At 39.9% G+C, this 23,825-nt stretch overlaps 1 protein-coding gene across 1 annotated transcript in view; it reads right to left on the reverse strand.

Moving 5' to 3' along the window:
• Window positions 1–19,243, reverse strand: part of ITPRID1 (ITPR interacting domain containing 1) — a 52,455-nt gene extending 33,212 nt beyond the window's left edge. Inside the window, 4 exon segments of the mRNA XM_039336359.1 lie at window positions 3,270–3,316; window positions 9,851–9,899; window positions 11,174–11,348; window positions 18,806–19,243. Coding sequence (XP_039192293.1) covers window positions 3,270–3,316; window positions 9,851–9,899; window positions 11,174–11,348; window positions 18,806–18,808 — 274 coding nt within the window. The 5' untranslated portion in view covers window positions 18,809–19,243.
• Between the last annotated feature and the right edge of the window lie 4,582 nt (window positions 19,244–23,825).

Raw genomic sequence — 23,825 nt, forward strand, 5'->3', positions numbered from 1 at the left:
GCCCTTAAGAGATTGACTTATGGTGACTTGTGTCACAGGTTAGCAGACTTTTTTCTTGCACATTGCACCACACCTTGTACTGCCACTGGAAAAAGCCTGACTGAACTTCGTTGGGGTCACCGGCTCATTACCAAGCTGGACAGACTGCACCCTGACCAGGTGGTGTCTCAAGGGTCGCATCCACAGCCACCAAGGTGTCTGTAAGTGGGCGCTCCTGTTTGGACCAGAAACTATGGGCCTGGTCATCTCTGGGTACCAGCTGTGGTCTGCAAGGACTCGGGGCCCTTGTCCTATGAAGTGTCCCTGGAAGACAGCCGTGTTTTTCGGCGGCACATAGATCAGCTACGTACAAGGCTGGAGTCTCACCCTTCTGCTCCTGGCTCTGGAAGGAAGGTTATAGAATACATTCTGAGAATCAATGTCAGCAGCCAGTGCTGGCAGCTGAGGAGATCGTTGATCCCCCATCCCGAGATTCTGCAAACAAGAATTCATGGGGCAGAGAACTACCCTACACACCAAGACACACTCCAGGCAGGGAGTCACCCCGGGGGCATCCACATATCCCATACAGAAACTGTAACACTCCAGACAGGGAGAATAACCAGGGGTATTCACAGAACTCATAGAACATGCAAGAACTGGCAACCCAGCTAAGAAGCAGGTTCAATTCTGCAACTGCTTCCAAAAGGAGGTCCTACGTAAGGGGGGCAAGCAGAGAGGCCTCTCCTGACTCTGGCACCACAGGCATGACCATGGGGTCTGCCGAATACTGTGGCCCCTTACCCACACCTGTTTCACAGCGCACGTCTGTAAACGGTCGCTAGCCCATGGACATAGGTTCTCAGGAACCATCCAGAGTAGTTCTGGAATTCTCAGCCAACTCAGAAAGTTGGGAGAGTGCAGCTGCTCTCACTGAGCTTGGGGGAAACTGGCATTTCTGCCAGTACGCTCTACCAGGAGTCACCTGCAAAACCTGTGCATAAAAGTCCTGGTCTAGTGAGCCCATCAGGCGGGCCGGTAGGCCAGGTGCCCTTAAGGTCAGGTCCTGGTCTGTCCAGTCAAGCAGAGGAGCTGTCAGGCCAGGCACCCTCCCTCATCCCGCGAAGGTCCCAATGGGTTAAGGCCCCTCCTAAACACCTAGATGAGTATGTAAGGTTCTTATCAGCATAAGAACAGTACAAGTCTATAGTGAGGAGATGGAACCTATGTGGGTAGCAACAGAACCCGCGAAGTACACATTAGAGAGTGGCAACAAGTTGTAGCAGAATAGAGTGTCTGTAGGATGGAAAGAAATTTATTATTATTTTATATTTTGTATGGATTGTAAGAACAAGTACCATATGTGTTCTAGCTAAGGGGAGAGGGGTGTTGTGTCCTGAGCCTGCAAATGCAGGCTTGGGACATTGCAAGGTTCCCGGGCAATTGCAAAAGCTGCCCAGGACCAGACTGAGTGGCACCGACCAAGCATGCATGCGCAAGGCGCGAAAAGGGCCTAGTAATGTTGCCATCTTGTATAAAAGGAGGCCTGCGTGCCTTTGCTCATTGTTGGAGTTTGAAATAAGCACAATAAAGAACTGTTCCAGAAACATGTGTATTCTTCATTCGCCATCGCTCCCAGGACTTAACAATACCCTTTCCTCATAGGCCACTTTTCTGGTTATTTCTTCAAAAAGGGTATAATAAGAGCTGTCACCCAGCTTTTATTATACCCTAAACCAGTCTACTTCATCCAAAATCCTCATGGAGAACTCTGACCTTTTGTCAGTGTTGAACTGGTGCTACTTCAGGCGACAGCTGGCTATACTTAATCTTGGGAAGAAAAATGACTGGGCTTATCCTGACTGACATTCCTTAATGGTGGAAAAGTAAGCATCTTAGAAATGTGACCTTGCTGCCAGGGTTATACTTTGGATAGTAAATATACTTCACAATTTTTCCACTAGATTTCGTTCAATTTGGTAAAAGTGAAATTGCTTTTGAAATTCTATTGGTAGAATGTGTTCTGTACATTTTTTTAGCTATAAGGTGGCCACAAAGACTTCTTCACAAGGTTGCAAAACTAATATAATATGCATAAAATGTCATGATACAAGTTCCACCCTTTTGTTATTTTATTGCAATATTATACACAAGTATGTAAGGGGCTAATTTTCATCACAACATTGTGAAACATGTTTCATCATTTCCCTCCTTCTGCTGTTATTAGTATATAGAATGTTCTATCTTTCATTGTAGAATAATTGTGCAAATAGCTGCTGGCTTCTAATGCTTCCATTTCCACTTCCAAAGGAAATGGCCAGGAGAGAATTCCTCCCACAGGACCCTATAAATACTACCAAAGTGTTAGTCATGGCTAAAGGAAAGAATAAAGAGAAGTCTCTTCTTCAAATTTTCTGACATAATTTCTCCTTCGCTTGTTTTGAGGCCTGTTTATTACTGAAGCAACGTTAAACTGATTTGAGAGATTCTGTTCTAACTTTTCTTCTAACTGCTTCAAAATGACCAGGATGAAAACTCCAAAATGAAACTGGGTTAGATGGAACTCAGATGTTAGATGGAACTCAGATCCTTTCTCTAAAGTAAGTAATGTACAACAAAATATACATCTATTTTCTGCTCAGGAAATAACTTGTTGGAAGGGGAAACCTCACTACAGAAAACCTCACTACAGAAATTTCTGAGGAACACAGATGAAAACACAGATGAAAACCGTGAACTATGTAATGCAAAAAAAATAAATAAATATGAACACCTAGTAGGCCAAATGGTTTCAGTATGATCTCCTTGTTATGAAGAAGTTGACTTTACAAACAAGAATCAAATATTCCATCTTATTATGGAATATTATTAGGCAAGAGTAACTTAAAGTCCAACTAGCAATTTTCAGTTACTTAATATATTTTCATAGCAATCATAGCCATCTAAAGGTTATCATTTGAAGTATAAAACTGTGTTTTAAATTAATACCAAATTTCAAGAACAGATTTTCTGAGGAGAAAATGAACAATGAAGACATTTTAAAGAAAAAATAACAGCAGCAACAACAACAACAATAAAAATTATAAATCAGAAATAAATCTTGTCGGACAATCAACTTACAACTTTGTCTGAACTTATTTCTGATCTACAGTATTTTTAAATATATATATTAATAAATGATTGTTATTATTAAATAAATGATATACGGATTGTTTTCCCCCATTGATCTACTCTATGCATCCTTCTTATATCAGCTTATTCCCAATAATACAATTCAATTATACAATTACCTTCTGTTTTATCTTGGCTTTCTTGTATTGTTTTATTTGCTGCTAAGCTGTTGAAATAAGGGTAGCAAAAGATATGATATTGTTCCAGAGAAAAACGTGAATAACCAGGACAACCATAAATTTAGTTACAAATCAAATTTAACCAAGACTCCTTCAAACCAAGAAACTTCTCAAATGGAAAAGATAGTTTAGATGTGTACACACTAATATGATATACTTTTCTCTTATCTTATTTTACCATTCCTGTACCTAGATAATATTCTGAAATATTTTTACTATCCAGGAAGCACATTAATAAAAGTTTAATTAAAAATAAATGTTGTGAGTTATTGAAAATAAAAAAGACTTCAAAATGTTGATACTTGACACTGGTTTTGTTCTTTACTAGTCTTTCACTTCCATATGCTTCATCCCTCCCCCACTTTTCACAAACCTTAATTAGTTAAGCTCTATAAATATTTTGAAAGAATGATTTAGAACACATAGGAGAACTTCCATAATAGGACAGAATTATCAAATTTAACCTCAAGGCTCACCTTCCTCCACTTCCAAAGGAGGTTCTTCCTTTTGGATGAGTGGATTCTGGCAGTGAACCATCAGATGTACTCAGAATGAAGTAGCCTCCTATTGAGAGGGACAACAAGCTGGCACTCAGTGTGATATCTCATACTAGGAAAAAGCTCAGGAAAAATCATTCACAGAAAAGAGGGAAAATGAGGCTAAGTCAAATCAGTATTGATACTTGTTGTGTCCTGAGCCTGCTGAAGTATTCAGCAGGTTCAGAAATGTTGCAAATGGTCCCGGGCAGACCAAAAGCATGCACAAGGTACGAAAACAGCCAGTTCCTATTGGTTAACAGTGTCTGGGTTCAGGGCCCTATAAAAGGCCTGCGTGCCTTTTACTGCTTGCTTGGTTGTAGGAGAAGAGTAATAAAGAGCTTGTTGTTTTATCATGTGTCTTCATCAATTGCCAATGAACGGGAAACACAACAGTGGTGATGAGGATGGGATCCCTGCAAGCAAAAGGAACAAATAAGACTCACTGAGAAAATTGAAGACGGAAGACAGCATCCTGCATTTGCGACTCAGTCTGCCAGTACAGCATCACTGGAGGTGAGCTGGGCAAAAAGGACTCTTTCCCAAAAAAATTTACTCCCAAAGAGGAGGTAATTAGCAAAGGCCGTAAAAGTTTACAATGTCAAAAATTGGCCGCTTGACTGACTTTGATGTCTCCTACCCGGAGAGATGGAATTCATACGTAGCAAGGGTGGAGAATTACTTTAGAGTAAATCAAATCAGGAAAGATGGCCTGAAGGCGGCAACTCTTCTGTGTGCCTGTGGCCAGGAAGCTTTTGACATTGCGGAAAATCTGGTGGCCCCTGCACTTCTGGAGTCAGTAACATATGCTGACTTGAAGAAGATGCTGAAGGAACATTTCCAGCCTAAATTGTCTGTCATAGCTTGGAGGCATGCATTCGAGCAGAGAGACCAGAGGCCGGGTGAATCTGCTATGGATTTATTGCTGCCTTAAGACAAGTGGCCGGGCCTTGTGAGTTCAAGGACCTGGAAGAGAGGCTGCAAGATCGCTTCGTGTGTGACCTGCAACAGAAGATCTTTGCGAAAGAAGAGGTGTCATTCCAGCCGAGGTGGCGCAGCAGTTAGAGTGCAGTACTGCAGGCCACTTTAGCTGACTGTGTTCAGCAGGTCAGCGGTTCAAATCTCACCGGCTCAAGGTTGACTCAGCCTTCCATCCTTCCGGGGTAGGTAAAATGAGGACCCAGATTGTTGGGGGCAATGTAAATATATATATATATACATTGCTTACTGGTGTACACCGCTTAGAGAGTGCTTGCACTTAAAGCGGTATATAAGTCTCATAAATAAATAAATAAATAAATATGCCTTAAGAGAGATTGCAGCTGAGGAAGCAGCAGGTGGCGCTGTGAAGGCTTTGCAGCTCTCCAGGAACCCTCCAGCCACGGTGACCATCCATCAAGAGGATGCTCGAGAAGATTCAGAAGCGGACCCTGAAGAGGAGGTGGACAGACTTTACCAGCCAGCAGGAAGAAGGCCGAAGGGGCATCCAGACAAGGCCCCAACATCTCTTCAATGCTTCTGGTGTGGAAGACGCCACAAGCAAGCTAACAAGGCCACATTGCCTCCATCTGTTTGGGTCACCAGAAGGTCCAACCTCGGGAAGAATTGCTTCACAAAGGTACCCGGGTCCCCAGCCAACTCAGGGTGGGTTTCTGTGCATCGCACAGGAGTATTCTGAGGACAGAGACACACAAGCCCTTAAGAAAAAATTTCGTATTGATGTGAAGTTGCAAGGGGTTCCTTTATTGATGGAGCTGGACACAGGGTCCGCTCTATCAATCATTTCACTTGACACCTTCAAAAGGATTTGCAGCAGTAGTGGCCTTTGAGTTAAATTCAGGCCATCGAATTTAATACTCACTGACTTTCAGAATTCCAAAGTCAGTGTGAAGGGGGAGATCATGCTCAAAGTGCAGCATAAGGATTTTGAGGGTTTCTTGGATGTGGTGGTAGTTGGGGGTGAATGCACGAGTCTTATTGGACTCGATTGGTTTGAGGCTCTGGCAATCCAAGTGACTGGACTTCACACCTTGCAAACGTTGGGCTTTGCAGAAGTCTGCAAGGAGTTTGCTGATGTGTTTAGTTCAGAGCTAGAATCCTACAAGGGGCCTCCCATTGCATTACGTTTAGACCCAACTATCACGCTCATCAGGGTCAAGCCTAGAAGGGTGCCTTTTGCCCTCAAAAGCAAGATAGATGCAGAGCTGGACAAATTGCTCCATCAGGCATCTTAGAACCTGTGGACTCTAGTCCATGGGAAACCCCATAGTAACGCCTCTAAAGGCTAATGGAGAAGTGCGCAGATTATAAGTGCACATTGAATAAAGCGTTGCAACAGCATGCATATCCAGTGCCTGTTGTAAGCCACATTCTGGCCTCCCTCAAAGGGGGGGCCACGTCTTTTTGTGAAACTTGATTTGGAACAGGCCTATCAACAGCTACCTGTTGATGAGGCAACTGCAGAGGCCCAGACAATTGTAACACACAGGGAGGCCTTTAAGGTTAAAAGACTGCAATTTGGGGTTAACGTAGCCCATGGCATATTCCAAAGTGACATGGAATGCACACTTCATGGTATTCCTGGGGTCTGTCCCTACTTTGATGACGTCCTCATTTTGAGTCATCTCAAAATCTAGCAGAAAGGTTAAGGGTTGTCTTGCTTCGTTTCCACAAAGCAGGCCTTAAATTGAAGCAGGATAAATGCAAAATAGGAGTCACTTCCACTGACTTCTTAGGGTTCAGGATTGATGCCCAGGGCATTCACCCTGCTGAATCCAAGCTTCAAGCGATTCAGCAGGCCCCAAGCCCCAAGTCCAAGAGTGAGCTGCAAGCTTTCTTGGGGCACTTAAATTTCTATCACGCATTTCTCCCACATAAGGCTGCAGTGGCAGAGCTGTTACACAGGCTCTTAGATAAGCAGGCTCCATGGCAGTGGACTAAAGTCCATGAAAGGAGTTTCAGTGAGGTTAAGGCTTTGCTTTCTTCAAATGCTGTGTTAGTGCATTTCAATGAGCAACTGCTTGTATGCATCGCATGCAATGCATCTCCTTATGGGGTGGGAACAGTACTTAGTCACCTGAAGGCTGATGGGACACAGGTCCCTGTAGCATATTATTCAAGGACTCTGTCATCTGCAGAGTGGAATTATGCTCAGATTGACAGAGAAGCCTTGGCCATAGTGGCTGGCATAAAGAAATTCCATGATTTCTTATATGGCTGCCATTTTACAGCCTATACAAACCATAAGCCTCTGCTGGGTTTGTTTACAACTAACAAACAGACACCACACATTATTTCTCCTCATATGCTGAGATGGCCAATTTTCCTGTCAGCATATGATTATATACTCATTCATAAACCTGGAAAAAAGATGGGCCATGCAGACGGCCTCAGCAGATTACCTCTCAAACAAATAGAGGCAGCTCCTGCTCCTGCTATTAACATTCTCTCCATTCAGGAGTTGCCTGAATCTCTCCTCAATTCTAGGGACATGGCTGCAGAAACTGCCACTGATCACACGCTCATATCCGTGCTGACCTGGGTGTTGTCAGGATGGCCTGACACGTGTCCAGATACAGAGTTTCAAAGCTTCTGGCAAAGGAAGCATGAACTTTCCACTTTCAAGAGGTGCCTGTTATGGGGTAGTAGGGTCCCAGCCTCATTGAGGTCCAGAATCTTGCTCTCTCTGCATGAGGGACATCCAGGTATAGTAAGGATGAAAGCGCAGCCATCTCTGGTGGCCTGGGCTCGATAAAGCCATCGAGGCACAGGTGCACGGGTGCTAAGTATGCCAGCAGTCAAGGCCTGAAATGCTTCAGGCCCCAGTACATAGTGGGAGGAAACTCAAACCCCGTGGTCAAGGGTACATATAGATTATGCTGGGCCCTTTCAGGGGCAATTCTTCCTTCCCCTCGTTGATAGCCATTCCAAGTGGCTAGAGGTTGTTCCTGTTTCCTCCACTACTACTGCCAGGACAATCCAGGTGTTGAGAGGAATTTTCACCTCACATGGATTTCCAGATGTCCTGGTTTCAGATAACGGCCCTCAATTTGCCTCTTTTGAGTTCCAGACCTTTCTTCAGGCCAACTTGATCCGGCATGCGACTTCTGCTCTCTTCCATCCATCGTCCAACGGACAAGCTGAGAGGATGGTGTGCACTACCAAAGATGCTCTCAAGAAACTGACTTACAGTAACTGGCATCACAGGTTAGCAGATTTCCTTCTTGCACACAGCACCACACCTTGCACAGCCATAGGGAAGAGCCCTGCAGAACTCTGCTGGGGTCACTGCCTCATCAGCAAACTGGACAGACTGCACCCAGACTGGGTGGCTTCACAGGTGTCACAACTGCAGGCACCTAGGAGACTTCAGGTGGGCGATCTGGTCTGGGCAAAGAACTATGGATCTGGACATCTCTGGGTTACAGCAATGGTATGCAAGGTTTCTGGGCCGCTGTCATACAAAGTAGCCTTGGAGGATGGACGTGTTCTTCGCAGACACTTAGATCAACTGCACTGGAGGCTTCACAGCCACATTTCCACTCCTGGGTTTGCTCTGGGGAGGGGCTGGAGGACCATAATATGCATTCTGGGTCATAGGTTCCCAGGCCTAACAGGGCCTCACAAGTTGCTGAGGCTGTTTGGGGGTCATCCCAAGTTTCCACAAGTGTGCCGAACACGAATTCCCAGGAAAGGGGGTCACCCCGCACATCCGTTATTGCTCCAGACACGGAGTCACACTGGGGGTATTCACACAATTCAAACACAGCCCCAGACAGGGAATTCCATCAGGGGCACTCTCACAGTTCAGCTATTGCTCCGAAAAGGAAGTCTGTAGCAAAGGGGGTTGCCATGGTGGCGGCTTCTGACTCTGGCACCTCTGGCATGTGCACGGGGGCTACAGAGTACTGGGGCATTTCTGCCACTCAGGCCTCTCCAACTGCTGGCTTTGGGCTTGAGGGACAGTGTTCCCATGAGGAGTCCATTGTGGACTCGGGGACTTCCACCCCTCCAAGATACACTGGCTTGGACTCAGAGGGCCCAGCCAGTCAGCAGCTGGGTGGGTCACCTGGGTATTTGGTCAACAAATTCCAGGCCTGCCTAGCCTGGCAGGTGAGCAGGTAGGTCAGGCACATTCACTGGCCATTAGAAGGTCACAGCAGGCCAAGTGCCCACCCAAACATCTGGGAGATTATGTGAGGTTTCTGTCAATAGAAGGGAATCTTGTTAGCCTGTGACAGGATGTTGGATAACACTCAGTACAGAGTGTCATATACTATTATGATTTTGGGGTACATTTTGTTTAGTTAAATAATTATTTTTGTCAAAGTATTTTGCCTGTGTGCAGGTCAGTGTAACTCCACTCTCTTGCTCTTTTGAAGTATTCAGCAGGCTCAGAAATGTTGCAAATGGTCCCGGGCAGACCAAAAGCTGCCCAGGACCAGACTGGCTGTCGGCAGCCTTGTGCGCATACACAAGTCGCAAAAACAGCAAGTTCCTATTGGTTAACATTGTCTGGGTTCAGGGCCCTATAAAAGGCCTGCGTGCCTTTTACTGCTTGCTTGGTTGTAGGAGAAGAGTAATAAAGAGCTTGTTGTTTCATCATGTGTCTTTGTCAATTGCCAATGAACAGGAAACACAACAATACTGATGGTCACTTTGGCAGCTTTGACTCAGGAAAGTTGCTGCAACTGCAAAGCCATTGAAGAAGCGCCTAGAACCTGGATCCAGCAGCAGAAATTTCAGGCAGAGTAAGAGTGAATGTGATTCATTCAAATTTACTTATCATTCTACTGGGGATCAGAACCCACAAAATGTAAACCTCTGTACTAACTGATTGATTTTGCATATTAATTACAGCAACATTCTTGCTAAGGATGCATATTAAATATTCTAGTAATTGAGGCACAGTATTCATACATATATTCTTGTAGATAAAACTTTGTTAAAAAAATACTTATCCAATGGAGAATTGCTCATACATACTAGAAGTCAGAATCCATCCTGTTGTAGAGATTTTCCTCCTTGTGGCCCACTAAATTTGACAAAGTATCATATTATTTATTTGTCTGTCCTAAACTTCTTTCAAGGAGTTCAAAGCTAAACATGTGATTTTTTTTCACTTCTCTGTTATTATTATAATGAAATCATAACAAAATAATGTAGATTGTGAGACAGATAATATATCTCACTTAACCTCTACTTCAGTAACTATCTAGACAAATGCAGAGTTGTAATGGTGCATAAGAAATTTAACATTAAATTAACATGTTACTATGTAATAGTAAATCTTCACATTGTCTTTTTCTGTTCTTCAAAAGACAACTGGGATTTCAGTCCATGGATCTATGAACCAAGTAACAACTATGGTTCCTAATATATATATCATAAATAGTATATACTACAAATACTATAAAAAATCTTTAATTTAGTTTTATTTATTCATTTGCATCCCACATTTTTGCAAATAAGTTAAATGGCAAATGTATGCAACACACCTTCCTCCTCCTAATTTCCCCACAACAACCCTATGAAATGAGATATCAAGGTCAAAACACTGATATTAATATCAAAATATTACATCAAATTATTCATCTTTATATCTTATTTCAATGACTTTTAGATAATATCTAGAATACATCCTGGAACTTTTGATCCAAATTAAAGCATTCTTCTTCCTTACTGAAATAGATAATATATGTAAACAGTGTGATGACTAGCACATTCTAAATCTTTTCTCTCCCTTCTATATTTAGTCATATGAAAAGTGTGGAAAAATTAGCTTTATATAATTTCATCCTCTAATAGTCTTGCATGGTAGGTTAGACTGAAAGAGAATGATTTTGTGAAATTATCAAAAGACATTTAGGACTGTGCAGAACTTCAGTGGGATCTCCCTGTTTCTGCCAATGCTGTCCATTTAAAATAATAATCTTAAGTTTTATTTACTCATGTGTAGACAATACTGTACGTACTCCTGTCTTAGGTACAAAGCCATCTTGGTGTCCCAGGAAGCAGGCAATGGCAAATCTTGCCATGAAAATGGCAGGGATTTATCCAGACAGAAGCCAAGACTCACTCCAAGGCATCCTCTCACAAAAAAGAATATTCCAAAATGGCACCTCTGTAGTGTGAAGGTATCAATTTTCCCCACAGACAATCCAATACACGGGGAAATACTGATGAGAAACAAAGTGGTAGTTTTGCTACATGGCACAGTACTTATGATCTTATTCAAGAAGGACAAGAAAAGGCTATATTGAGCAAGTTCTTATGTCAAGCTACTTTAATATCTCGAGAATTCCTTACCAAGTTGCAGAGCAGAAGAAGTGTGGTCTACTGCTATTTGTGGAGTTGGAAAATCATCATCTAATTTTGTCCATGACAATTTGGTCGATAAGAAGAGTTCTCTCTTCTCTTTTTGAGTATTTTTAGTTTCATTATGATGGAATTCTGATGACAACTCAGTATATGAATCTGAAGACTTGTAAAAATAAACAAGATCATTTTATGTAATAGTAACTGAACATTATTATATAGGCTAAATAACATTCATGGCTATGGGATCTATTTTACTATTTTTAGTAAAAACAAATAAGGTCTTTGCTAGATATCACAGTGGTTCTTTTTGGGGGGGGGGTATAGATCACATAATAGATGCTTGCATTACATCCAGACAAGTAATAACCCTCTCTATTCTTTTTTTTATGCATAATGCTACATAATTTGGTAGATGGTCTCATTATATAGCCTGTGCTAACTGCAAAGTTATTTCTAAAACATAGCCATATTTAAACAATAGACGCACTAAAATGAATGGGACATTGTAATTTTGATTATAACCCTTGCATTGATTATTTACTGATATTTTTTGCCTACATCTTTAGTTTTGCTTTATCTTTTGTTGCTATCTTTCTCCATAAACTAGCTTTATTTGTTCCTTTGCTTTTTTATATAAGTCTCTTATATAATAAAAAGATGTACACAACTACCAATCTAATATGCCATTAACCTGGGCAACTTGCAAAGCAACAATAAAAATAATAAAGACTAAAAAGCCACAGCAAAGTCTCTGGTGCCTCAATAGCAAATGTTCCTCCATACATCCATATTTGATTCAGCATCACCTTACTTCCTCCTTCATGGATTACTGCCTTGTCGTGGTGAAGGGGCTTACGTAACTCAATGAAGCTATGAGCTATGCTGTGCAGGGCCACCCAAGACGGACAGGTCATAGCAAAGAGTTTTGACAAAATGTGATCACTGGAGAAGGAAATGGCAACCCACTCCAGTATCTTTGCCATGAAAACCCTGTGGACAGTACCAAAAGGCAAAAAGTTATGACGCTGGAAGATGAGCCCCTCAGGTCGGAAGGTGTCCAATATGCTACTGGGGAAGAGAAGAGGGCTAACACTAGTAGCGCCAGAAAGAGTGAAGTGACTGGGCCAAAGCCAAAAGGATGCTCAGCTGTGGATGCATCTAGTGGTGAAAGTAAAGTCCAACGCTGTAAAGATCTTTTCTCCATAAGAATCTGGAATGTAAGATCCATGAATCAAGGCAAGCTAGACCTGGTCAAACAAGAGATGACAAGACTTAACATCGACATCTTAAGAATCAGTGGACTAAAATGGACAGGAATGGGTGAATTTAACTCAGATGACCACCAGGTATACTATTGTGGGCAAGAATCCCTCAGAAGAAATGGAGTAGCCTTCATAGTCAATAAAAGAGTAGGAAAAGCAATACTGGGATACAATCCCCAAAATGACAGGATGATCTCAGTTTGAATCCAAGGCAAACCATTCAATATCACAGTAGTCCAAGTCTATGCCCCGACCACTGGTGCTGAAGAGGATGAAATTGACCGGTTCTATGAAGCCCTATAGCACTTATAGAATCAACACCAAAAAATGATGTCCTTATCATCGTGGGGGATGTACAAAATGAAACAGGGCACAGGCTGATAGAATTTTGTCAAGAGGATACGATGGTCATAGCAAACACTCTTTTCCAACAAAGAGATGGCTCTACACATGGACATCACCAGACGGTCAACACAGAAATCAGATTGACTATGTGCTCTGCAGCCAAAGATGGAGAAGCTGGAGGTGGCAAAACTACACAGAAGAACTGTATAAGAATGAGCTTAACATCCCAGATAACCACGATGGGGTGGTCACTGACCTCAAGCCAGACATCCTAGAATGTAAAGTGAAATGGGCCTTAGGAAATCTGAGCAATAACAAAGCTATTCCAGCTGATCTATTCAAAATCTTAAAATATGATGCAGTAAAAGTGCTACACTCAATTTGCCAGCAAATTTGGAAAACTCAACAGTGGCCACAGGATTGGAAAAGGTCAGTTTACATTCCAATTCCAAAGAAAGGCAATGCCAAAGAATGTTCAAACTATCGCACCATTGCACTCATTTCACATGCTGGTAAAGTTATGCTTAAAATCCTACAAGCTAGACTCCAGCAGTATATGGATTGACAACTACCAAAAGTACAAGTAGGATTTCAAAGAGGCAGAGGAACTAGAGATCAAATTGCCAACATACTCTGGATCATGGAAAAAGTTAGGGAGTTTCAGAAAAACATCTACTTCTGCTTCATTGACTATGCTAAAGCCTTTGATTGTGTGGATCACAACAAATTGTGGCAAGTTCTTAAAGAGATGGGAATATCAGACCATCTTATTTGTCTCTTGAGAAACCTATATGTGGGTCAAGAAGTACAGTGAGAACTGGACACGGAACCACTGATAGGTTCAAAATTGGGAAAGGAGTCCAGGAAGGCTGTATACTGTCACCCTGCCTATTTAACTTATATGCAGAGTACATCATGAGAAAGGCAAGGCTAGAAGAATCAAAAGTTGGAATTAAGATTGCCATGAGAAATATCAACAACGTAAGATATGCAAATGATACCACTCTAATGGCAGAAAGTGAAGAGGAACTAAAGAGCCTCTTGATGTGGGTGAAGAAGGAGAGTGCAAAAGTTGGCTTGAAGCTCAACATTAAGAAAACCAAGATCATGGCATCCAGTTCTCTCAATTCCTGGCAAATAGATGGGGAAGAAATGGAGGTAGTGACAGATTTTATCTTCCTAGGCTCCAAGATCACCACAGATGGGGACTGTAGCCAAGAAATTAAAAGATGCTTCCTCCTGGGGAGGAAAGCTATGGCAAATCTAGACAGCATACTAAAAAGCAGAGACATCATCCTGCCAACAAAAGTGCATATAGTCAAGGCCATGGTTTTCCCAGTTGTAATGTATGGCTGTGAAAGGTGGACCATAAGAAAGACTGAGCACCAAAGAATTGAGGACTTTGAACTATGGTGCTGGAGAAGATTCCTGCGAGTCCCTTGGACTACAAGACAATCAAACCGGTGGTCAGTCCTAGAGGAGATCAACCCTGACTGCTCTTTAGAAAGCCAGATCCTGAAGTTGAAACTCAAATACTTTGGCCACCTAACGAGAAGGAAGGACTTACTAAGAACCTAATGCTGGGAAAGATTGAGGGCAATAGAAGAAGGGGACGACAGAGAATGAGGTGGCTGGATGGAGTCACTGAAGCAGTAGGCGTGAGCTTAAATGGACTCCAGAAGATGGTAGAGGACAGGAAGGCCTGGAGGAATGTTGTCCATGGGGTCGCAATGAGTCGGACACAACTTGCAACTAACAACAACAGCAACACGTTACTCTAGTGCTTGTAGGAACAGCCCACTTTTACCAGGCCTTCTAGAAACACAGAGGGAAGGTGCTCAACAGGCTTTGTCCACAAATGCTTGCTAATGGTTTTTATTAGGGAATCTCTGGATAAATGTTCATTCAGACCAACTTTCTGATCTCAATAAACATAATTATTGTTGTGTTCAGAAACCAAGATATTATTACTCCTGATATATCAAAAACTTAGAACAGAAGTCCACTTAATAAAATAAATTGAAATATATATATTTACAGAATTAGTATCTTTCCTATAGTGTTCTCACATCTTTAAATGCATTACCAACAGGGGCTCATTGCTTCCTATCATCAGGACTCATTTATATTAGAATTTTCTTAAGAAATATATTTTGGTAGGACTGGTGATTCTTCAGGTGCCAGTTTAATTAGTTAGAATAATGATAGTTCTAAAAATGTAGAGAATTAAAAACTATTAGCTACCCAAGAAGAATGTATATAACCATGAACGCATGCTGAAATGCTATGATAGCCTTCATTTTAATTTTGTGACAGTGATCCATTTAATTGTGGGTAGGGTCTGAATACAGACTTCTCAAATGTATAGAGCCAATCATTCTCCTGCCAACCTCTATTTGTAAGTGCAAATAAAGACCACTATTTGTTTGTAAGATAACTTGTATTACAAAGAGTTCAGTGATAATTTTTAGCCAGTCTAGTAATGGAATGAGGGAACCTCTTCAGTCATAAATTCTGGATGTCATGAAAGAGCATGTATACCATCTTAAACTTCTGAAGGAGAAGAATATGAATGGAATCAATCAAGTAAATTTGGGGCAAGTTCTATAATATTAGGACATTATTGACATAATAATGAAGACTTTAAAATGAAATTAAACTCGGAGGAGAAGCTGAAGAATTGTTTGGGGGGGGGCACAGGCTTTCAGTCTATTTCCAAAGATTCCAACATCTGGATATGAAGAAACTGACTTTATTTTTGGGAAACAGCAGTACTGTAAAGTAGAACCTATCCAATGTTAATAGCAAAATCCCTAGTACCAGGATATTGCCTATTCATTTTTAGCATAACCCATGAACATTAATTTATGAAAATAGAATCCTTTTAATATTCACACATTGGACATTAGAGAACATTATACTACTGAATGAGAGAGACAAGCCCAGATATCCAAGGGAAATGATACAAAAGAAACCCCAGCATATGCAGGCACAGGACATAAACTCATACACTTATAAAAGCTGTATAATCATATATGAGCCAAAAATCATAAAAATATACGTGTATAAATACCAACAGCTGGAGCTAGAAAAGCAAACCTGGGAATTTTAAAGGAAAGTTTTAGGTTAACCAGCAATATATTGCTGTAAGACATTAAAATTGGGAAAGTGCTGATAGAGGCCTCTGACAGTGGCATTCGGCAAAAGCAACCAGAACCACTCATGAAGAATCTAACAGTAGTTTATTGCTAGTCAACTATGTTACAACAATCTCATTGGATTTAAAATGAATATAAAAATTAAACCATAGACCATTTGTTAAAGCTTAACTTAAAAAAAAAACTAACAAACCCTGGAACCTTGCTGTTGTGTATATTAACAGCAGCAAGAATGCTTTATGCACAAAAATGGAAAGACACTCTAATTTCTGCAATAAATGAATGGCTGATGAAATTAGTAGAGATGGCTAAATTAACTGCTCTAATTAAAGAAAAGAATAACAGAGTTGGAAGGGACCTTGGAGGTCTTCTAATCTAGCCTCCTGCTTAAGCAGAAGACATTATATCATTTCAGACAAATGGCTATCCAATCACTTTTTAAAAGCTTCCAGAGATGGAGCACTCATAACTTCTGAAGGCAACCTGATTCCACTGATTTATTGTTCTTACTGTCAGGAAATTTCTGCTAGTTCTTGATTAGTTTTCATCCTTTGCTTCTTGTCCTGTCTTCTGGTGTTTTGGATAATAGTTTGACTCCTTTTTTGTGGCAGCTCCTCAAATATTTTCTCATTCCTCTTTTCACTTCTTCATTTTTCCACTATTTTCATTTATATTTTATTATCTTGATAAGTTTAATAAAATTATTTTTTAAAAAAGAATTTCACCATCCCTTGGGTAATGCAAGTTAAGGCTTCGAGGATTCTGAAGGATGTTTGGCTTGTGCTGCTTACTGCAGTAAGCAAAGACCCTAAATTTGGGGCCCTCTGGTCCCTTTCTCTGGAGATTCCACATAGGTGAAGAGAGAATGATTCTAAGTATAAGTAAAGTGAATTGGCCCATCTTAATATAAGTAGAAGAGCTTGTAAGATGAAAATGAAGAAATCTGAAAGATAAATATCTGAGTGTCAAACTGTGCTGACAAGGTATTCTTGTTTGCATATGGAATGAATTTATTCTGGAGCAACATTTGAGTCTGCCTCTTATAAATGATCCATGTAACCTTTTTAATATTTCAAGATAGGTGGGACAGTTCTCCTTCTCTCTTCTCCCCCTCCAAAAAAGTTCCCTCCCTACAGTCCTCTTACTGAGATTGTTGAACAGATTTCCATGTTCTGACACCTTTCAGATTTGTTGAACTTCAAATTCCATGAGCTCAAGCCAGCCAACTAATTATATTTACCACAATATGTTGCTTTAATACTATTTAAATATTCCTGGACATTGTGGCAAATCCTAGATGTTGAGCCCATCCATTATAGCCACCAGATAGTACAGAGATGGACAGAGCAATATATAGAGATCACTTTGCTACAGTGACAGGAAATAAGTATGAGGGAAAGAACAGCAACCAAGCCTCTTCTTGAAATAGGTCATAAGATATATCTGACTTACTGAATTCCAAAACTGAGCCTATGGTATTTACATAGGACATACGTTCATATCAATTAAGTAATTACTCTGCCCACAGTCTGGAGTTCGATCCTGACCGGCTTAAGGTTGAGTTAGCCTTCCATTCTTCTGAGGTTGGTAAAATGAGCAATATGGACTCTGTTGGGAGCAATATGGACTCTGTAAACTGCCCAGAGAGTGCTGTAAAGCTCTGTGGGGTGGTATATAAGTCTAAGTGCTATTGCTATCCTACTACTTTCACCATATCTGATTTGTATGTCCTCACTATATGCATTCACTCTGTATTGCCACAGATTATGGTAGTTTTCTTTGTTCTTGTCTCAGTTCATGTATTAGAAGAGGAAAGATAACTGGATAGCAAAGAGGAGAAAGAGGAAGGCACTTTATATATTAATTTTGGGATTCCATCATGATGAAAACCTTGGCAGTTACTCAGTAATTCAAACTTGAGATGCCCAGGGTTAAAAAATAGTGGTACTTCACTATTTAATTTTAAAAATAAGAAAGAATTACTGATTTTACTGTGATAAATATTTTTCATCTCTGCATATATTTGCATAATTTACCTACTTTAAGTTACTCCACCAACATCAGACTTGGAACTGACACTCCATCTGAATCAGGAACTGAATAAGAAGTGAAACTGCAACTTTGCTGATTTTTAAAATCATCCTACAGTTAACTGTGGTGCTATGAGATAAAGGAACTATCATGTTTAAAACATTTATTAAAATATGACTGTATTAGTCTTCACAATATGAAGAATATTGTAATTTCTTCACAGAATATGCTAAACCAAGATTTTAAAGGAGCAGTGATTAAATAAATAACAATAATGTATTTACATTTTGTATATGATAAGCAGTCAAGATCCCAGATATTTGATTAAATATCAAGTCATCTTATTTTTAAACAAACAAATGAATAAATAACATTGGTTAAATCAAAATTCAGATTATTTTCTTCTGGATCGGCATAACTCCAAAAGAATGGCTATATTACTTTATCACAGGAAATGCATCTGTATTGTCTTACATTAACAAAATTTGGTAATTTGGTAAATGTCCTTTTCAAGGAGAGTTATTTCAGGGCTTCTACATCCAGATGCAAAAATCAAGATGGCCACTAGGTAGCAGCAGAGAGATGAAGAAAATGTTAACCCTTTGCTGCTATCATCATTGTCCAGATTTTCCCAATGTTACTAATGACATTGCTTACTTCCAAGTAAGAGTTTATAAGAAAGCATCCTAGTCAATATTAGAATACAAGTCTAAAATTCTGCTGCATTTATAAAAACATTTCTTCTTAGTATAATTTCAAAAGACTTGCCAAGAAGTGCAAAATACAAGCTGAAGCAGATATAAAAGCAGAATAATAAAATTTACCATTATAGGAAGAGGTCCTCAGATGATGTCAAAATCCTTTCTGCAGCTCATAAAGGGAGAAGAGCTATATTTGTGCTTTCCCCCAGACTCCTGGACTCAAAAGACAAGATGCCCAAACTTTTCTTTCTGGACAGTTTTTCCAAACTTAAATGAGATAAAAAACCTTCCATGATAGGCCAAAAGGCTCTCTCCCCCTCTTTCGTTTTAACCAAATATGGATCTTTTATGGGTGTTTGGAGCTACAATAGATAATGTTCTGACTGCCTACTCAGCAAAAGGAAGAAGACAATAATTAGTTGAAATTTTAGTTACAAAGAGAATCAGGGGGAAATGCAAGATAAAAGAAGAGTGAGATAAGGCTGAAGCGCATTCTAGATGAAGAACTCTCTACTTTTCTTCCAAAGGAAGATGCTGCTGTCCTTTTAAAACAGTTTGACTTTTTTCAAAAGAGTAAAGCTGCACTAAGGATATACTACCAACTTATCTCCTCTTTTGGGGGAAGGGGTTGCCATGGATATAGTGCTGAATGGTACAAAGCCCTTCAAATTTGCATTGCAAAGTAACAGAAAGGAAGGAAGGACACCCAACTTGGTGTTCTGAATGCAAAATGCTCCTGAAAGTTGCAAAGAGCTCCTGAAAGTTCCAGAGCTGGCAGGGACAAAGATGTACGGTAGTGCTACAAAAATATTCATCAAAAAGATCTCTAATCAAAACCACAATTGTATAGCTATTATATTAGTAATTAGTTATATTTGGATGCATACTTTCAGAATTAACTAACATTTCTCCCTGCATTTCACTAATTTCTAGTTAAATGTTGTTATCCAAAAATACAAAGGGGATTTCATAATGATCGAGGCTTTGCATTGTCTTTCTGAGACCAACCCCAGCTGACTGTTGAGAGTGTAGGGATGTGCAAAATCCACAGTTATTGCTAATGCTTTCTATTCCTAGATCTTACTGCAATTCTCTGTAGAAAATGCATTATTTAGATATCAGTTTAGCAGTCCAATCAGTTTTCTACCCTTCATTTATTTTTTACTTTCACTCTCTGATTCAAAACTTCAAAGGCTCATGTACATAGATTTTCATTCATGATTATCATGCATAATGGATTTCATTCTCTTACTTGTGCATTCACTTTTTTATTTAGTCTCACAAGAGATCATGATTCATCACTAGATTGGCAGTTTGAATGTAGAAAATCAACAGTAGCAATAGTTTTCATCTAATGATATAGTTGTGAGAAATAAACAATGAGATTTTATAAGTCTGGAATATATGAATAGGAGCATCTCTGTTATATACTTTCCAAAGTCACGGACTAAGAGAAAGATTGAACTTTGTGGTCACCAAATATGAAGGTTGGGAAATAAAAGAATATAAAGATATTTCAGTGGAAATGGATTTTGAGATTTACAAGAATGAATTTTACCATAAGACTGGCAACAAGGTTGATTAAAAAACCACTTGTGTAGTTCTTTCTTTCGTCAAAAATCCACAAAAAATTTAAAACAAAATAAATGGAAATTAACAACAACAACAATAATAATAATAACAACCTTTGAGGTCTTCTAGTCTAAGTTGGACCATAAGAAAGGATGAGCGCCAAAGAATTGAGGCCTTTGAACTATGGTGCTGGAGAAGACTCCTGCAAGTCCCTTGGACTGCAAGACAATCAAACCGGTCAGTCCTAGAGGAGATCAACCCTGACTGCTCTTTAGAAAGCCAGATCCTGAAGTTGAAACTCAAATACTTTGGCCACCTAATGAGAAGGAAGGACTCACTGGAGAAGAGCCTAATGTTGGGAAAGATTGAGGGAAATAGAAGAAGGGGACGACAGAGAATGAGGTGGCTGGATGGAGTCACTGAAGCAGTTGGCATAAGCTTAAATGGACTGTAGAAGATGGTAGAGGACAGGAAGGTCTGGAGAAATGTTGTCCATGGGGTCGCGATGGGTCGGACATGACTTCGCAACTAACAACAACAAGTCTAACCCCCTGCTCAGGCAGGAAACCCTATACTATTTCAGACAAATGGTTGTCCAGTATTGAAGAATTCAGAACTTCTGGAGGCAGGTTGATCCACTGATTAATTGTTCTAACTGTCAGGAGGTTTCTCCTTAGTTCTAGGTTGCTTCTCTCCTTGATTAGTTTTCATCCATTACTTCTAGTCCTGCCTTCAGGTGCTTTGGAGAATAGCTTGAATCCTTCTTCTTTGTAGCAGTCCCTGATATATTGTCACCTCTAGTCCTTCTCTTCATTAAACTAGAAATACCCAATTCCAGCAACCATTCTTTATATATTTTAGCCTCCAGTCCCCTAATCATCTTTGTTGCTCTTCTCTGTACTCTTTCTAGAGTCTCAACATCTTTTTTTACATCGTGGTGACCAAAACTAGATGTATGGCCTTACCAAGATGTTATAAAGTGGTATTAACACTTCACATGATCTTGATTCTATTCCTCTGTTAATGCAGCCTAGCACTGTGTTGGCTTTTGTGGCAGCTGCAGCACACTGCTGGCTCATATTTAAGTGATTGTCCACTAGGACTCTGAGATCCCTCTCACAGTTACTACTATTGAGTAAGGTACTACTTATACTGTACCTGTGCTTTTGGTTTTTCTTGCCTAAATGTAGAACCTTACTTTTTTCACCATTAAATTTTGTTTTGTTAGATAGCACCCAATATTCAAGTCTGTCAAGATCCGTCTGTACCTTAAGCCTATTTTCTATTCCTAGCCTATTCCTGCCAGTTTGGTATCATCTGCAAATTTGATGAGTTCCCCATCTATCCCCTCATCCAAATCATTGATGAAGATGTTGGAGCACTGGGCCCAGAACAGAGCCCTGGGGCTCTTCATTACCCACTTCCCTCCATGTAGATGCAGTTCCATTGAGGACCACACACTGAGTATGGCCAGTCAGCCAGCTACAAATCCATCTGGTGGTGATGCTGTCTAACCCACATTTTTTAATCTTTCAAATAGTAGGTTGTGGTCTACTTTATTAAATGCCTTATTGAAGTCCAAGTAAATTATATCCACAGCATTCCTCTGGTCCATTAATTTTGTCACCTGGTCAAAGAATGCAATAAGATTTTTGTCTGGCATGATCTGTTTTTGACAAACCCATGTTGGCTTTTGGTTATGACTTTGTTTGCCTCTAGTTGTTTGCTGATTCCTTGCTTGATTATCTTTTCCAGAATCTTCCCAGGTATTGAGGTCAGGCTGATAGGTCTATAGTTTCCTGGATCCATTTTATTTTCCTTTTTTGAAGATGGGAACTACATCAGCTCTTTTCCAGTCCTCTGATAGTTCCCCAGTGCTCCAGGATGTTTGAAAAATATAATTCAATGGTTCTGAGATCACATCTGCCAGTTCCTTCAGAACCTTGGGGTGTAATCCATCTGGTCCTGGTGATTTGAACTCATCTAGGGTGAACAGGTACTCGTTTAGAGTTAACAGGTGCTCACTTACCATTTTCTTGCCTATCTTAACTTGTGTTTCTAATCTTTTTTTATGGTACTGTTATTGATAGGTTGGTCTTTGCCTCTGTCTTTGTGTAAAGACAGAGGCAAAAAAAAACAAAAAACCAAGTTAAGTAGTTCTGCTTTCTCCCTGTTGCTTGTCATTTTCTTGCCATTTTCTCCCACTAACGGACCAATCATTTCCTTAATTTTTTTCTTGTTTTTTACATGTTGAAATAAACTTTGTTGTTGTTGTTGTTGTTTTTGACTTTTATTGCAAGCCTTAGTTCATTTTGAGCCTTAGTTTTCCTCATTTCATCTTTTGTAGGCTCAGGCTATTTGCCGATATTGTGCCTTAATTATGTGCTCCTATTTCCACTTTTTATACTTGTCCTTTTTGTCTTTCAATTTATCAGAGAGTTCTTTATGCAGCCATGCTGGTTTCTTTTGAGAGCTGTTATTCTTTTTCTTTGTTGGTATTGTGCTAGACTAGGCTTTTATAATCTCACTTTTCAAAATTTCCCAAGTTTCTTGAGTTGTTTTCCCCTTGAGGATTCTCATCCATGGAATCCTTCCCAAGCTCTCTCTAAGATTATTGAAATTAGCTCTCTTAAAGTCCAAGACTCTAGGCTAACTATGTTCTATTGCTTGTGCTTGCATAATGTTAAATTCCAATATTGCATGATCACCCCCCCCCCAAGGTTCCTGTGGCTTCAAACCTTTTATCAAATACCTAGTTTAGGTGTTTGAAATGTTTGCTGAAAAATTATATACATTATACTTTCAACCATTCTTATTTAATTTGATTGCAATGAAACAGTTCTGGACATTTTATCTCACAGAGGAGAAAATAATATTCATGGTTGGGAGTGCTTATCCCAGTTTTAAGAGAACTAAGCTGTATAAAAGGTTGTTTTGTCTTTCACTCCAGACTTCCAAAGTCTGTTGATCCTCTGGCTTCCCAAATTTCGACTGCATCTCATAGGATTCCCCAATGGGAATTTTTTGGATCAGAATATGTAGATACCCCAAGAAAATGGCTTAATGATGGAAATCTGTATGGCAGAAAACAGTTATATTCTCTGCCCACTCAGTTTAGTTAGTCTAGTTTATTACAGTCAAAGAATAAAACAATTTAAAAGTAAAATAATAGGAAAAAAACAAAGATTGAAATAAAGCATAATCTGACTAAAATAATATATCAAAACCCATAAAAATCATTGTAAAATGAATACAATCAGATTCATTTGTAACAATCATTTGTTTTCCTTTGTAACCAGGATACAATATCTGGCTGTTAGGAGGCTGAGGTAGTTATATTGGTACAGCAATATATGACTCATGATTTTGGTCACCTCCTTTCCATATGGGCAGAGACACTGCTCTTTAGGAACACTGTGAAATCTGTCTTTCAAAAGAGCAGTTGGAAAAGTATTATGATGGATCAATATAAAAAGCCCTTATTTTTAAGTATAATGTTTTATCAAATTATAGATGTGAACAATGTTTATCTGGATTTGCAGGGGTGAAGCAAGATGGAATCTGGCTGAAA

The sequence above is a fragment of the Crotalus tigris genome, unplaced genomic scaffold, assembly GCF_016545835.1.
Source record: "Crotalus tigris isolate CLP2741 ecotype Arizona unplaced genomic scaffold, ASM1654583v1 scf7180000017666.379230911805:20528666, whole genome shotgun sequence".
Taxonomy (NCBI): domain Eukaryota; kingdom Metazoa; phylum Chordata; class Lepidosauria; order Squamata; family Viperidae; genus Crotalus; species Crotalus tigris.